The following is a 16,477-nucleotide window of genomic DNA, read 5'->3' on the forward strand; positions in this document are numbered from 1 at the left end:
TATTTCTAAAATATTCTGCTATGTCATATTATTATGAGTTCATCTGGCAATCAGTTGTAAAACACAGATATAACAAACACCTTTGGTATTCTAATGGAAGTTGAATGTGTTTGCACACACATTCCATAGTAACTTTGCTTTAATTCACTAATGCACAGTTTTTTGTAAAATTATATGTGGTTTATTTTTAAAGTTACTTAGAGAATTAAATAAATAGTTTCTCAGTACTGAAAAATATCAACCCTTGAGAAATGAAGGGAAATGGCAAAATAGCAATGATAGAATTTCATTGTAAAATACCTTTATTTATTCACTGATTGCTTGATAGTATTACAGCTTCCAGCACATGGAAAATATAACCCTAAGGTGCATTACTTGGACAAAGATACCTGCAGACCCTTCCATTCACTCACTGTATGTGTGCCTTTAAGGTGGACTCACTGTCCACCTTAAAATGAATTTGTGGAGATACAAGCTGGAGCAGCTTAGAAGAAATATTCTTCAGCATAGATTTTCTCAGTCTAGCAAATTAAGTACAGTTGTGTGAAGTACAGTACCTTTGTTAAAATGAGCCACTCATTTTTTCTCCAAACTCTCCTGCTGCCATTTTCAGTTTATACATCTTTCCTGTTTCACTAAGTCATTGGTATTTAAGCAGCATGTATGACAGATACTTGGTACTCTGCAGTTGCTTACATATAGCACTGCTGTTGCACAGTAGATATAAGCATATATATATATAAATTTAAGCCTTTGATACTGTTATAATCCTAATAAACCAAGGTTCCACCAGAGCCCAGAACATGATTCTATTGACCTATCTACCCTGTCCCCTTGCCCTTATCCTTTTTGAACTGTTTCTGGAGCTATGTTTCACCTTTTCTTTTCAATCTTTTCTTATTTTTCAAAATGGACTACCTGCAATTAATTTCTAACTTCTGAGCATTCAGTAAGTGCAAAAAGAAAGATTCTTTACTTTCTCCTCTTAAGAAAAAGAAAGGTTTGCCAGGCTTTGTATAGGAATAGAAGGAGGTATTCAGACCTACTCACAGGGTCAATAACTCCCTGAAGTCTTGAGCATTTAATTCATGTGTGGAGCTGAAATCTTTGAAAGCATCTGAACTCTGAATACCAAGGAGACACTTGATAGCTTTCATTTGCTAGAGTAAAAAACTGAGCAATTGAGACTCTTTGGTCACAGTTTTATTCTATATGTGTGCTCAAAGGAAACATTAAGACAATTGGTCAATGTTTTGGAATGCTGGGGTTTTTTTAAGAAAAAAGGCTCCATCTTGGGAATTCTTGACTCAAGTGACCTCTAATTTAGACTAATAATTCTACTCACCACATGTGCTAACCATGCTAGATTTCAAAGCAGTTAGGTAACCGGGGGGATTATGCAGCAATTAGAAGAAATTGACCTTTAAACAGAAGACTTTTCAGATGGGTGTGAAACAATATATTCATCAAACTCATATATACTGAACTGAGTGAGAATACAAGATGGGGATGAACGCGGCTTCAGGCATATATGTAATTTGAAACAACAGATCTGAAAGGTGTGAATTCCTCCATTCATTTCAGGAGGAATTTTCTCATCCTCTTTCTTCTCTGACAGAATTGAAGAGGGAAGCATTCCTGTCCTTAACCCTTTAATCCAGCTTGCTGTCTGTACATCTCAATTCCCTCTGTAGGGCACAAATGACAGGTATGGAGGGAAGGCAAATAAAGAAGGAAAAGTTCACATATCTGCAGAGAATGTCAGATCTCAATAAAAGCGATGGGAAGGTAAACCACTGCAGAGTGGTATGCTGCTTCTAAGAGAGCCTGCTCTCATACTGAAGCAAGAGGAGGGATTACAGAAAACAGTTCCATCTCAAGACATGGAATGCTTTTCAGTTCCAAAGTCTATGGGGAGATAAGTAAAATGCTGCAAGGACCACTGGTTCATAGAATATTCACAGGAAAGAATGATATAGCCCTGTGGGGCATTTTGAACTTGTTTTGCTGCTAGTGGTGTTGTCTCTTTCCCATCTCTCGTCCTCTTTCTACTATGCTGTTTTGTTTTTTTTTTTCCTGTCCCCATCATCTTCCTCCACTTCCTTTCCCCTCTTCATTTTATTTCTTCTTTCTCCTCCCACTGCTGACATTTGCACATCTACTCTTCAGTTAAAAAAAAACAAAAACAAAACCAAAAACCATTTGGTGCCTTCTGTATCTTCCTGTTTATTTAGGTTACATTTTCCCCAAATGAGAAGACAGCAGATCTCTGACCAAAGCAAATTGCCTCTGCCTTCCTTTCTTGTGTATGTGCCAAGAGTCAATTTAAAATGACCCTGCTTGGGTGGAGGTCAGGTTCAATGGCTACCACTGAGGCCCCTGAGACTCACAGCTCATGTGAGAACTGACAGACTACAGAGCACTCTGTTCTTTAAGTTTTCAGTGGAAACCTCTGGTTTGTGAGTTAGATGTATGTCTAACTCAAAAACAAAAGAACCAAGTTTAAATAGTTGCTCTGTTCCCCCTCTACCTCCCTTCCACTCTTACTTCCACTAGAACACAATAGTACCAGACACAATGCAGATTATTTTGTGTGTGTGTATATATGCATGTATATATCAAGACACATATATAGAGAGAATATGGACTCTGAGTTGCATTTGTGCAAAAGCTAGTATTATGCCAGTTTTAAAAGAAGCTGCTTTGAGAAAGGGGGCTTAATCTGTTGACTTTCTTCTTCAAATTACTCCGGAATTTGAATATTAATCCTACCATGCACCTCAGTAATGTAGACACATTTTAAAGCAGGGCATCTAAATGTATGCTCCAAGGTACTTTGTGAAATTAACCTGTAAGTGGTACAGAGTGTGTGGGGGTGTATGAGTGTAGGTGGAAGGTGAGCAGCAGACATGCCCTCATCCTTTAAATTGGAGCAGTTTCACATAAAGAAGAACACATAAATTCAGCATGATTAGTGCTCCTGCAGCTCTAACTAAATTATTGTAGACTCAGAAGTGTTAGGTTTGGAAATGATTCAGAATGGAACTTCTATTCCTAGCACTTACATTTAAACCCCTTATTCTTGACTGTACACTACAGCTGCATGCTGTGTATATAAGTGTGAAGGGAAAAGGAATGAGCAGGAAGGAAACACAGGGGAACTTGATCCTCAGTTAATAAAGTCGTTGCTAAATTGTTTCCACCTAGTAACAGAAAAGGAGGGTACCTAAAAGGGAAGGAGTTTTGCAAGATATTTAATTTGCCTGATGAGAAGCATTGTTAAATTCACACTTATTGAGACACACCCAGTCTTTGTAAATCTCTTTTTATTAAATCCCTATCCCCACCATTTCCTTTTCTAAACCAAGAGCCTTGCTGACTGAAGTCACTATTGATAACATTACAAGAATGAGCGTCTGGTTGTTTACGGCTTCAGAAAGACAGGTGTTTGAAGTTTGAAAGAAAGTTGACTTCAGTGTGCCACAGCTGGTAAGGTTTACTTTCCCCAGCCACCTACCTCACCAGCAGTACATAGAGGGTTGAGCTGTGTAGACGTCACCTACTAAATTGTCATGTTTTGCTTTAAAATGCTTTATTTTAAATTGTTATTTTATGTTGACTTCTGTGTACACAAACGAGAGAGATCCAAAATTTTTAGACTGGGTAAGTGAATGTGTATTTTCTGAGTTCTCTTCTTACTGTTTAATAAACTTATAAGATTTTCAAATCTGTGGAAAGTTTAAGATTCTCTCTGAAAAGAAACTTGCCATCTCTTTTCTGATGACTTACATTTCTGACTTGAGGCTGCTGAAATCAAGGACTATAAATGAACTCTTTGACTTGACCCTTGTTAGCTCTTTAATCCCCTTAAGTTAAAAGAAAACCAGCAACAGAATCAATGGAACTTTTCATCCTTCTCAATGTGTTTTTATTGATGTGTGTATACCTAGCTGATTTTCAGTTAATTTGCACTTCTTTTATCAATAATATAAAAGTTATGGTCCTTTTTTTGTACTTGAGTAAAACAGAGGAAGGTTGGAGAAAAGTAGTATGTTTCTAATGTGCATGCCTTAATGTTATCTAACTACAAAAAAGTTACATGCTGGATCAACTACTCAGTAGCCTTAAGAAAGATATTTTACAAGATGGATGTGTTTCCCTCTGTCCAGTATGCCGTTTTAAAAAAATCATACATAGTTTTAAAGCAGCATGCAAATCTTGATAGAGGAATGAGAAAGTCCATTAATCTCTGACACAAATTTTTGCATAAAGGTGACATTTTATTAATAGTTCTATAAAACTGGTAAAAATACTTATAGTTTGCAGAAACATAAAAGAATTTTCATGGTGGATTTGTGGTACCTGCAAATCTCTGGATAGTATTTTATGTAGCTACCACTTGTAATCTACTGTATGTGACATCTTTTAAAGCAGTTGAAATATCTCTCAGCAAAATCTGTCAGTACAATCATGTTGATCCCAAATATTTTAATATTTTCTCTGTTATGGTTTTTCCAGTATACACCAGTAACAGGAGAGTAGACAATAACAGAGGTATTTACAGACTATTAAGTAAATACTGTAGTACTCCCTTTGAAAGTACTAATTCTATATTCATTGTGCACTGAAGGATAATAATCAGTTCTTAGAATTTTCCAAAAAAATATTTTCTAGGACTTTTGTTTTGTATAGTGTGTTCCATAGATGCTACTCTAAGAAACTGTACCAACTCTTCTACCAATTTAACTACAATTAATGAGGTGTTTGGCAGTGATGAGAGAAAATATTGTAGGTATTTGAGAGTAAAGAGACTGTTGATAGAACAAAATGAAACAATAACCATGATGCAGATTTGGGTTGTTGGCTAGAAAATACAGGAATGCTATTGTGGACTTCATCAAAAACAGAGGAGTGTTTTGTGATGGACCGTGTGCAAAAAGCTCTTAGTAATCCTAGATGTTGCAGTTCTATCTGTATTTAGTAGCTGTCCAAATTACTTCTCTAAATTAATTGTCATAAGTTTCCTGTAGAAAAGAACAGTATTTTTGCTTCCAGTAATTCTTCTAGACTTTGTGTGGAATTGGATGGTTTTATCCATTAGAGAAACATGGTTGCTCTTCCACATAGGATGTAGCTAGGATTGAAGCTAGGAAACGTGGAAAAAAGAATACACACAAAGTGGATTCATTCAAGATTTTTAAGTCTTTGTTTCATTGAAAGACAGAGTATTGCTAAAAAAGGGAATCATATCTTACTTTAATAATTATCAGGATGAGAAACTTAGAAACACACCCAAATGTTATTAAAATATATTAACTAATTAAAGCTATTTCATCTAACTTGCACAAGTCAAGCAGACATTCTTTTTCTGTTTTACATGTAAAGAACCATTTCTTGCTTTATTTTTTTAGAAAACAGAAGGAAACGTAGAACCTGCTTTTTAAGAAGCAAAACTACGCTTTTAATTTATGTAAGAAAACAAGGTGTAAAACTTTTTTTTTCCCTTTTGGAGGTTTTTTTCTTATTTTGTACTGTAATGTTTTTTGATGAGTTTCCTGAATGTATAGTTTAAATTTAGATGTTTTAATTTAATGATGCCTGCTAGATTTACTAATTGAAGAAAAATATATTCAGTTGGATTTCTTCCAATTTCAATTATTTCAGCTTATGCCACACTTAAATATTCTTAAGATGTTTTAAAGCATGAAGTGTATTTAATGTTAAATGTTCTGAAATTTGATGCCTCATTTCAATACTGCAACTTCAGTATCTTTATGAGTGCTGGGTGATTCATTGCAGAGGAGGCTTAGAGTGTTGCTTAAAATGCAAATAAGACATCATGGGGACTTTGACCTCTTCAGAAAGTAAGCTCCAGTTCAGGCTTTGCAGTAAATGTCCTAGCAATGAGTTTGTTCTTCCTTGGGATACACATCCTTCCTTTCTCAGAGGTGCTTTCAGAAAGAGCCTGAATCTGAGTTTCATACCACAAAGTAGTACAGCAAAAAGCAAATCCTTTTGAACTTCTAAAATACTGTTAGTAATTGCAGAAAGCTAAGTTACCTTTTTAAAACATTTCTGCAAATAAATCACAGGTAATCGCAGACATTTTTGTAATTTTATATATATATATTTGTGTATATATATATGTAGCAGATTGAACATTTTAAAGGAAAAGGGACCCATCTGACAATACATGGAACTGTAGTGTGAACAGTGTTGAGCTCTCCTGCAGTCACTGAATACCTCTGAGGTAAAGATCCTCTTGCATGTGTCACGTTTCAGAGTTTGGATGCTCTACAGTCTTGGGTTCCTTTTTTTCTTACTATCCCAGGTTTGGAAGATGGACCACTGTTTAGCCCTGTATGTATTTCCATCACAGTGATTTTATTTATGTGTGTGTATATATAAAGAAAGTAAGTAATTTCTTTTTCTTAACTGAAAAATATACAAGGTAAGATATTTATAAAAAAACAACAAAAAAGCATAGGAATACATTTTAACGTGTGTTAAGAGAAAAAGGATTGGCCAGACCTAAATTCCTGCTGACAGAACTTTCATTTTCAGGAGAGAATGTTAATCTTCTACATCTTGGAACTTTTTGCTGAGGGTCCTCTCTTGTTATTTTGGAGTGCTGAGCATGTTGTTAATGGATACTTAGCAACCTAAACATCAGCCTTTCACTTTAAGTAAAGGTTACGGTATTTATTTATCTAAATATTATCACAAATTGTATTTAGTTGGGGAAATAATACGCACAGATTGGTAAGAAAAAAAAAATTGAACTTAGCACAGCTGACATCAGAGGTAAAAGGTAACATTTTTTATACTGTCTCAAAATCTTTTATCAGATTTTGAGACAGTATTTCTCCCTTAATGATGTTCAGTGGATGTTTCAATATATAAAACATAGTTGAATGAGCAAAACAGTTGCATGCTGTTGCTCTCGAAATCTGAATACTAGACTTCATTGGCAGTGGTGATGTTCTGTTTTTGTTTTAAACAGTTTGCTGAACAATGTGCTCTCAACAGCCTCTCTTAACACAAATAAAGGAAGCTATTCTACATCAGAGTTAGACAGAGTTTCAATTTCAAGAGGAAATTCTGTGTGTGTCCCTTGAGGATAATAGACAACCTCTTGTTTTCTACATTTGTTGTTGTTGTTGTTACATAGTAAGGAAAAACCTAAGCACAACCTAAAATTGCAGAAATTCACATAGACTCATGGAAATTTTGCTTAACATATACATAGCCTCTGCAACATACATATACAATTCCACTATATATTGAGTCAGTCGCAATGGTGTAAGTGAAGATGAATATATGTCTTGAAAATTATTCGGATTTACCACAACATCGGGAAGTAGTCTACTGGTTATGCAGATACAGATTATAGGCACTCCTGTTGAAAATACTTCATTTTCAGGCTATCCTTTAAGTGCAAATGTTTTGGTTTCTTAGACTCAGGAAGATATTTATAAACTCTTTCTTAAAAAGAAGTGCGTGAACATAACATAGCAGGACTTACTGGTTACTAACAGATCAATTGAATGTGATACATACATTGAGAATTACAATAATTTCCTAGTGATGGTCTTCAGCACCTTGGTTATGAAACTGAGTCCAAGATTCCCTTGCAGCTGTCCTGTCTTGTTAGAAATGAGACAGTAGAATTTGAAGTGTCAAAAAGTAGAAGCTGAATAAAGCTTTCCATTTGTAACACGGGATTTAGTGGGCCACGAAATATGAAGCATCTCTGTTGCTAGCAGGGAACAGCAAAGTTTTATATAAGCAGCATCTGTAATTGAAGAGAAACAGTTTTTCATGTGAGTCTTATTTACATTGTGCAGTAGTTTGAGCCCTGATCATTAATAATAGAAGGCTTTGAAAAACAAGAATATAGAGATTATGAGAGTTGTTGAATGGAGAGTACTGAAGGGAAATACAAATTGAATTTTAGACTAAAATAATAGATTCTTAATAGCTGCAATCACTGAGGAAGGAAGGTTATCTGCCTCTCTAGAGTCGCCTTTTTCACCAGTTTCCTGCAACGTACCTGGTTCCAGGTGTGGTACCTGTAAATCTCTGGATTTGCAACAGAGTACTAAATTGGATGCACCCTAGATGGGTCCAACAGCAACCTATCTTTATGGCTGACTACGTCTTCACCATGAAATCACTTTAATAATCAATGTACATATAATTAGACTGTGCAATATTCTCATAGCTGTTATATTTAGTAGCTATGCTGGAATAAGCTTCATTTCTTCGTGGGCAGTGCTTCATTTTATAATATATTTTGCACTTTTAAGGCCTTTTATTTTTATTGTTCCCACTATTTCTTCTAGAATTGTTCATTGGCTTCAGGAATAAAGCTTCTAGCTCTGAGAAAGAGCCATCCATAGTCTTGTGCTAGAAGTAAAGTTGAATGTTACTGGCATTGTTCCAAATTACTCTTAAGGAACAGCAGACTGGTAGCTATAGAGTACCAGTAATTGAGTGTTCCTTTAAAGTTTTCTATTAGTTTAATTTTCATCAGGTCTTTAAATCACATCTAATTTCTTTTTGGTGTTGGGTATATCATGAAAATCTTTGCTTTCTAATGAGCTGGTAGACCTCTGTAGTATTTATCTGCCTGAAAATTAAAATACTATCTCCAAGTAAGTTCACCTTTTATCTGAAGTCCCAGATAACTGCAGAAAATACCATCTCTCAGTGACTGGTATTGTTTCAATGGTGTGTTTTCTTCATGTATGCCACTTTACTAGGCAGATGAGGAAAGAAAATATATCTAACAAAACAGGGGAAATAGAGTGGTGTTACTAGTTATGAAACTGAATGCATAGAAAGAAATAAAATGAACTTTTTGCATGTGATACAAAGACCTGGAGCAATATGTTCACCAGCATACAGGCACCATGTATATATGCTGAACTGGGTGTCCTTAGGATAAGTTGTAAAACCATACAATAAATTAATATGTGATCAGTCTTGTTATCAGATCTAAAAATATGGTTTTTTAATCCAAATGCATGTTTTTGATGGTGCTTTATTTCAGCTTTTAATTAGTAGTATTGTACTATACAATTTTTTTGTTAAATACCTACATAATGGACAATAGATGTGAAGCACAATAGTGTAATTAAGGAAGGGAGGAAACCCATTGATCCCTATTTGAAACTGATGATAAATTTAGCTTTACATCATTCCTGCATTGCTTCAGATGATCAGATGGAAACAGAAGTCACTTCAGAGATGCTCCTTCCCCTATCTCTTTGGGTTTTGCATTTCTGAAGAACATAGGTAGTACATTTTTGTTATTTTATTCACTGATCAGGAAGAAATCAGTGGAGAGGAGTATGGAAGGAATGAGAGAGGAAGGATACATGCTATACATTCCTTAGAATCTGAAAGTAGTGTGTTGAAACCACATTCATTCTTATTTGCTCCTAGGTTTTCAGAAAAAGTGACGATCGAGTGGTTGCAGCTCTTTGAAGGGAGTGGGGTTCCATACGGCCCAATCAACAACATGCAGCAAGTGTTCTCAGATCCTCAGGTTGGTCCTCACCAAGTCTCTGCTGGACTTTATTACAGGTGTTTTATGAGTGCTGAGTAATGATCACTTCTCCTGCCACTCAGACCTGATTCTGGCTACTTCAAAATGGGATTTGAGAGGTTTATGATGGATTGAGTTTCAGCCAATAGTATGTCATATTAAGAAATAGAGATCCTTAAATTAATTAAATGCTTGGGAACTCCCATTTTTCACAACAAATTAAACCGTAGGTATTCCATGTCTCACATAGAGAGTATATGTTTCAAAACTGGCTGGTAAAACAGAGAAAGAAACCATAATATAGTATGTAATTGTGTTTTATCACATCAATATGCAGAAAACCAACTTTTTGGGGGTCCCAAAAGAACTAATTTTCTGTATGGAGTATGGATAACCAAAATCAATTCTATTTGAAAAACATGGGCAACATTTTGACTGGAAAAACAAAAATGAAGCCCAAAATCCATATAAAGAAAGAATCTTAACTTTTTCTTGGCATGGTGGTATCAGTAGCTGAAAACAATTAATCTATGTATCTATTTTAAATGTTAGATATTACACTGGATTACACCCATGTTAAATTATAAACAATATTTTTTATATTTTAGTATCTGTAGAGCTATATTGTCTTCATATTCCCTGCTTTTTTACTCTGTGGCTTAGGATGGATTTAAGGCCCCAGGATAAACTGAATTATACTGTCTTGAGTACTGTAACTGAGAATTTTATGGCTAGTATAGTGTGTGATGAATCTCCCCTAAGTTGATTTTTACTAAAGAGAATCACAAGAAAAAATGGTTGATCATTGACTGTTTTGGTTTTTTTTCTTCTGATTTTGTACATGTCCATGTCTGCTGTCAGAAGCATTTGTTGCAACTGTGATTGTGGCATTGGGAAAATAAGAGTGGGCAAAGCAATCCCTGTCATAAAAGAATATGTTTATATTAGAATAATATTTATAATAAATATATTTATTTTAGAGGCATAAAATAATATTTGTTAGGTGAGTGCAGGGAATTAATCCTTTTTTATTAAATAAATGTGCTCTTTCTCCTTAAAATGATAGTCTCATGACGTAAAGTATGCATGGGCCAAATTTTTCACTTCATAACTTTCACAGGGATTAAGGTTGGGCTTTGAAGAACATACAGCAAGAGTATTTTACTCAGACTTGGCTCTACTTGGAGCAACATTGGAAAATATTGTGTGCTTTTTTTTGATGCTGCGAATTTTAAGAAGTTGAGTCTACTCTGAAAGTAACTGTTTTTAAAACATTATGTGTCATGGGCTATTACCTCCCAAATTGAAAAGAGGTCATCTTGGCTACCTTGCTCTTGTTCGAATTCACCTAAATAATATTTTCACATATATATTATAATTATATATGTTATTAATATATATATGTGTCAGGTTATTACTTTACGTAGTTAGCCTATCTAGAAAAGGTTTCATGATGCTTTGCAGTTAGATATGGCATGTTTTTTGAAATATTTTCCTGTAAAGGGGAATGCTAATCTCTTCCTCATTAAACTGCTTTAAAGCCTTCTTTTCTACACTCTTCTCTGAAATATGTGGCACCTGGACATTGCTATTGGAAATTTAGTGCCAATATTTGTGCATAGCTGCATGCTATACCTTTATTTCATTTCTGAAAGAAGCATTTTCTCACAGGTATTTTCAGGTCAAAGGAAGCAGGGAAAAAAAAGACTGATATTGTCTGACTGGGGAAGAGTTTATAATCCGAGAGACTGTAATATAGGTATCCTCTGCACTATGAAATCCCAGGTATAATAGGAGAAAACCAGCACCCAGCAACAAGAACAGACTGTAATCACAGCAAGATTTTTCAGAGAACCATAAAATATTTTGAGTTGGAAAGGACCTTTGTGAGGTCATATACTCCAACAACCTTGCAATCTGCAGGGATATCTTCAAGAAGATCAGGTTGCTCAGAAGCTCCATCCAGTCTGATCTTGAATATTTTCAGGGATGGGGCATTTACCACCTATCTAGGCAACCTGTTCCAGTGTTTTCTGACCATCATTGTAAAAACCTTTAATATGGCTATTCTAAATTTGACCTTTTTTCAGTTTAGAATCATTAACCCTTTTCCCATCACAACAGGTCCCACTAAAAATTCTTATCATCCTCTTTTAAGTACTGAAAGGCCACAACAAGGAATTCCCAGAACCTTGTCTTTTCCAATATGAACATTCCTAGTTCTCTCAGCCTTTCCTCATTGCAGAGGTGCTCCATCCAGCTCTCTGATCATCTTCACTGCACTCCTCTGGACTCCTTCAACTTGCTCCTTCCTATACTGTGGACCCCAGAGCTGGACACAATACTCCAGGTGGGATCTTATGAGAGCAGAGTAGAAGAGGAGGATCTCTCTCTTGATGGGCTGGTCACACTTCCCTTGACACTTTTTGCTTTCTGGAATGCAAGCAAACATTTCTGGCTCATGTCCAGCCTCTCACCCACCAACTCCCTGTATTTGCTCTCAGCAGGGCTGCTCCCAATCTTCTCATGCCCCAGCCCATATTGATCCTGAGGGTTGCCTTGACCCAGGTGTAGAACTTTGGACTTGGCTTTGTTGAACTTTGTGATGTCCCCATGGGCACACTTCTCAAGCATATGCGAGTCCCTGTGGATGGCATCCCAACCTTCCGGTGACAACTACACCACTCAGCTTGGTGTCATCTGCAAACTTACTGAGGGGGCACTTGGTCCATTTGTCTGACATTGATGAAGACAGTAGACATCACTGGTCCCAGTAAGCTCCCCTGGGGGACACCTCTTACCACCAACATCATGTTTCACTGAGACATTGACCCATACCCTCTGGATGTGACTATCGAACCAATTCGTTATCTACCTCTTCAGCAATCCACCCATTTTCTTTTGTGTAAACCTGAACCCAAATTTTCATTAAGTATGAGAACTTTGTAATAATTCTTCCCAGTGCTCCCATTATAATGTGGTTTTCTCAGACTCAGTTTAGATCAGAAAATACGGTTCTAAGAAAGATGTCACTCAATTTGCATATGATAACCATGCATGCTGGTACTGTATGACATGTTAAACTCTTTAATTTTATATAACACTCTGATCATAGCAGTTATCTGCTTCTCACTACCATTTGCTTTCATCCATTGTGAGGAGTCCAGAAAAACAACAAACCCAGTGATAGTTCAATTTAGCTCAACTCTTATCTAATTTGAATATGTAGTACACAGGCTTTGCTAGCATCTTCCATTTTGTGTGTTCCTGTCAGGATTGGATCTAAATGTTTTATTTACTTCATTTTATTGCCATTATCTTCCTCTTTGATCTTTGGATTTTTATATCCATAATGCAAACAGCTTTCATTGTAAGTGTAGTCTTGCACTGTTAGTGACCAAGATGCACTGCATGGATATCAACTCAGCTGTCAGTGCTCTACAATGGCTCTAGGCTGGTACCAGGTGAAGACAGAAATTCTAGTAGGGGGCTGGAATAATGCAAGAGAAGCACATGTAGGGGGAAAGACAACAACAGGAGATGATTGAAATGGTCTAATGAAACTCAATTGGCTACAGGCAGGTTGTATTTTCACATTTTGACTAAAAGAACCATAGAGCTCTAAAGGCTGGGAGTGGCTTATATAAACCCTTCTATAAACTGAGATAAAGCAACATATTTTTTGATCCCAGGACATTTCGCTAATATCATTAACAGCTTCAGTTGTACTCCAAGTGAGCTGCCAAAACCCAGGAAATTTCTTACTAAGTTGGAGTGCCAGGTGATACTGTTTTTCCACGAATGGAGGGAAATGTCCACTTTTCCCACTGATTATAATCTCTTATTCATTTGTGAAGTTAAAATGAATACCACAGGCATTTGTACTGGTAAGTCAATCAGTCTGTGGAGACATGTATGCGTGTACTTGTGTATATATGGATAAAATGGCTGAGAGAAAAAGGAGATTGACTAGTTAAGGGAAAAAAATTCTTAAAAATGTGAGGGAGAAAGGAATGTTTGTGAAAGTTCTTATAAATGCTTAATAGAAAAGTATAGACTATTTTAATGAAAATTTATATAGTGAAACTTTTTAAAACTATTTTTAAAAAATGTGCTCTTTTAACCAGGCCAAGACAATACAAACATTAAAAGAATTTTTAAAACATTTAAAAATCTTATGAGTGATCTCAGTATAGTCCCATTTCACATACCCTGGGGAATATGTGTGTGAAATACAATGAGGTTTGAACCTTTCCAAACAAAACAAACTTAAAAGAGAATACCATTTTTTATAGCAACTATTCAAATTCTCCCAAAAGATAAAACAAAAACAGGTACGCACTGTACTGCAGCTAAGTATGCAAGAATAAAGATCTTTGTTAGTTAAATGAGGTGACTGAAGGCTTTTTTTGCTGTTAGAACATTGCCCTCCCCTTTTTGCACTGTAATTTCTTTCAACATCCTTTTATACAGTGTTCTTACTTTAATTAAATAGCTGGCGTATACAGGAAGCCACAAAACAACTCAGAAAAAATGGGCAGCTTAATAAACTGTAATCTGGTGTTTTACTATATTAAATGCATTTGTATTGATAAGTTTTACTATATGAACATTGTCAGCTGAAAATAAAATGAAAACCATGCAGTGGCACTTCCTCCATGCCCCCCAAACAGTTACAATCATACCACACAAGTTGAGTACATCAGGTGTAAGACATCATCCTGATGCATCACTTCTGAGAAATATGGGAAGGGAAATATTGGAGCTGAAATACCACAGCTGGCCCTGAGTTCAGCTCCTGCCAAACACCTGCAGACTCTAAAAAGATACCATAACAAAACTCCACCCTGTGGCAGGAGTCCATCCCTTAACAACCCTTCCCTGACTTTGCATCACTATAAAAATTAATTTAACATTTTTTACTGAAACCTTAGTCTTCCTGTCCCAGAAGGCCCTTACAGTTCCTTTAGCCATTTCTCTAAATATTCTCAGGAAAAAAAGTCATAGTAAATTGAGTATTGAAATATCTGATAGTTGCCAATTGTTTGATGTTTTAATTTTTGGAAATATTTGCCAAATATTTAATGTTTTTATTATTTTTGGAAACTTATGAATGTGGTAGGGTGTGGGGTTTTTTTGTTAACCTACAGATTGCCTCTTATTTTGGAAGTCATTTCGTATTCATAATGTCAAAAAATTTCCTAGCATCTGGTAAAAGCTTCTACGTTCAGTACTGTGAACATACAAACCAGCAAAAGTTATAAATTGTGTAGGGTGTTTTTGTTTTGGTGGTGGTTTTTTGTTGTATTTTTAAATTTTTTTTAAAGTTTTGTGGATTTTGGTGCTGGTTTGGGTTTGATTTTGGTTAGGGGTTATTTTGTTTGCTTTCCCCCCCTTTTTTTATATGACCATATTATAATTGTTTTTTGAAATACACTTTTGTGGTGTATTGAGGGCTGTCCCAAGATGAATGAAATTATATTCATGTTCATAATACTGTAGGGAGGTTTTTTATATGTAGAGGTTTCTGCAACTGCAAAGCAGCTGATTGAAGGCCTGAGGTAATATGATATGTCTGGAAGTAATTCCTAACAGACAAGAGAGAGGAATTAAGTTTTGCATGTGTCTATTAAATAAGTACTAAAACTGGTTGGAAATATTACGATGAAATGCTTTTACATTTAAAAATGCCAATTCATTGAAAGTGAAACAACTGGATGAACACATCTAAAATAAAAGTGTACTTTGAACCAGAAATTCTGCTGTACTCATGCCTCTCTTTCTAAGTTGAAAATGTGTGCTGCCTTGCTTTGGTGTTTCAAGACAAATGTTTATTTCGATTTTTTGAGTGCTGTGCAATAAAAAAGCACCACACCACCAGCCATACCCAAGCCTTTAATTTTGTCAAGAGTAGCTCTCTTATACTCAATTACAAATGTTTTCAACCTTTTGGCCTGTGGAAATTTTCTAAAAGTAGATTCTGTTCTAAAAGGGAATGGATTGAGAAATGGAACATTATTTTGAAGAAGTAAAATGGAAAATCCAATTTCAGTGCTGTTTGTAGTATGTGACTTTCACATATACACAATTATGCTGTATATATGTAGTATGAGAAAGTTCTATACCCAGATGTTATAGGAAAGTCTCAAAATGAAACAGCAATTGTATTTTGGTATGGGGAATATTCTAATAGGAAGTGCGTTTTAAATTTTGGCTGTAGTGAAATCTGGTCCATGACTGTGCCATGTTTGTGCATGGCCTGCCTCTGTTACAATGACTTGCAGAGCGCTTAGAGTGGAGAAGTCTTTAAAAAAAAACTCTATGTTTTTGTCTGTACACACATTTAATACGCAACTACTGTCTAAATAATAAAAGACTTAGTACAGGAGTAGCTCAACAATTTCTATTATGAGGCCTTGTTTTCACTTGCCTTTAGCTTTACAGAATTGCCAGTGCTGGTTGTCTGCTTAAACATCAAGTACATTGGAAACATTTCTGGTAAAATTACCTACTCATGGGAGATAAAAAGCTTTCAGAAATAAGGCTTTTTTACCATACCAACATATTCTGACAACTAGGCTTTGCCTGGGAGCTCTTCTGCTCCATTTAGAGAATTAGTTCTTTCTCCAAGAGACTTGAGCAGAAAGTTGATGGCAATGTCATAGATATGCTCTTTTCCATTCTCTGTTTTTATGGTTAGTGGAAAGAAGCTGGCTATTAGTAAAGAGGACTTGAGTCCCACACAGTGCATGCTTTCACCTGTTGCCACATGTTCTCCAAGTCCTTTATGTGAGCCCAAAGGTGCCAGTTTGGCTTAAGACCTAGATAAGAAATTGTCTAACTACACTAGTTCAAATGTTAAGGGTTATTTTATGCTTGAATTATGATTTCTAGAAATGCTACAATAAGCGAGACCAACACCAA

The 16,477-nt window shown here is 35.7% G+C and overlaps 1 protein-coding gene across 6 annotated transcripts in view; it reads left to right on the forward strand.

The window, feature by feature from the left end:
* Nucleotides 1-16,477, forward strand: part of SUGCT (succinyl-CoA:glutarate-CoA transferase) — a 344,184-nt gene that overhangs the window by 138,489 nt on the left and 189,218 nt on the right. For 4 of the 6 annotated variants that reach the window (XM_040064398.2, XM_040064391.2, XM_040064381.2 and 1 more), the window contains exon 12: nucleotides 9,451-9,553. In XM_040064398.2, the coding sequence (XP_039920332.1) occupies nucleotides 9,451-9,553 (103 nt within the window). Of the gene's footprint in view, nucleotides 1-9,450; nucleotides 9,554-10,673; nucleotides 10,833-11,224; nucleotides 11,841-16,477 lie in introns of those variants that run through there. The other 2 variants (XM_040064419.2, XM_040064408.1) reach the window with 2 other exon arrangements.

This window comes from Hirundo rustica, chromosome 1 (genome assembly GCF_015227805.2).
Source record: "Hirundo rustica isolate bHirRus1 chromosome 1, bHirRus1.pri.v3, whole genome shotgun sequence".
Classification (NCBI taxonomy): Eukaryota; Metazoa; Chordata; class Aves; order Passeriformes; family Hirundinidae; genus Hirundo; species Hirundo rustica.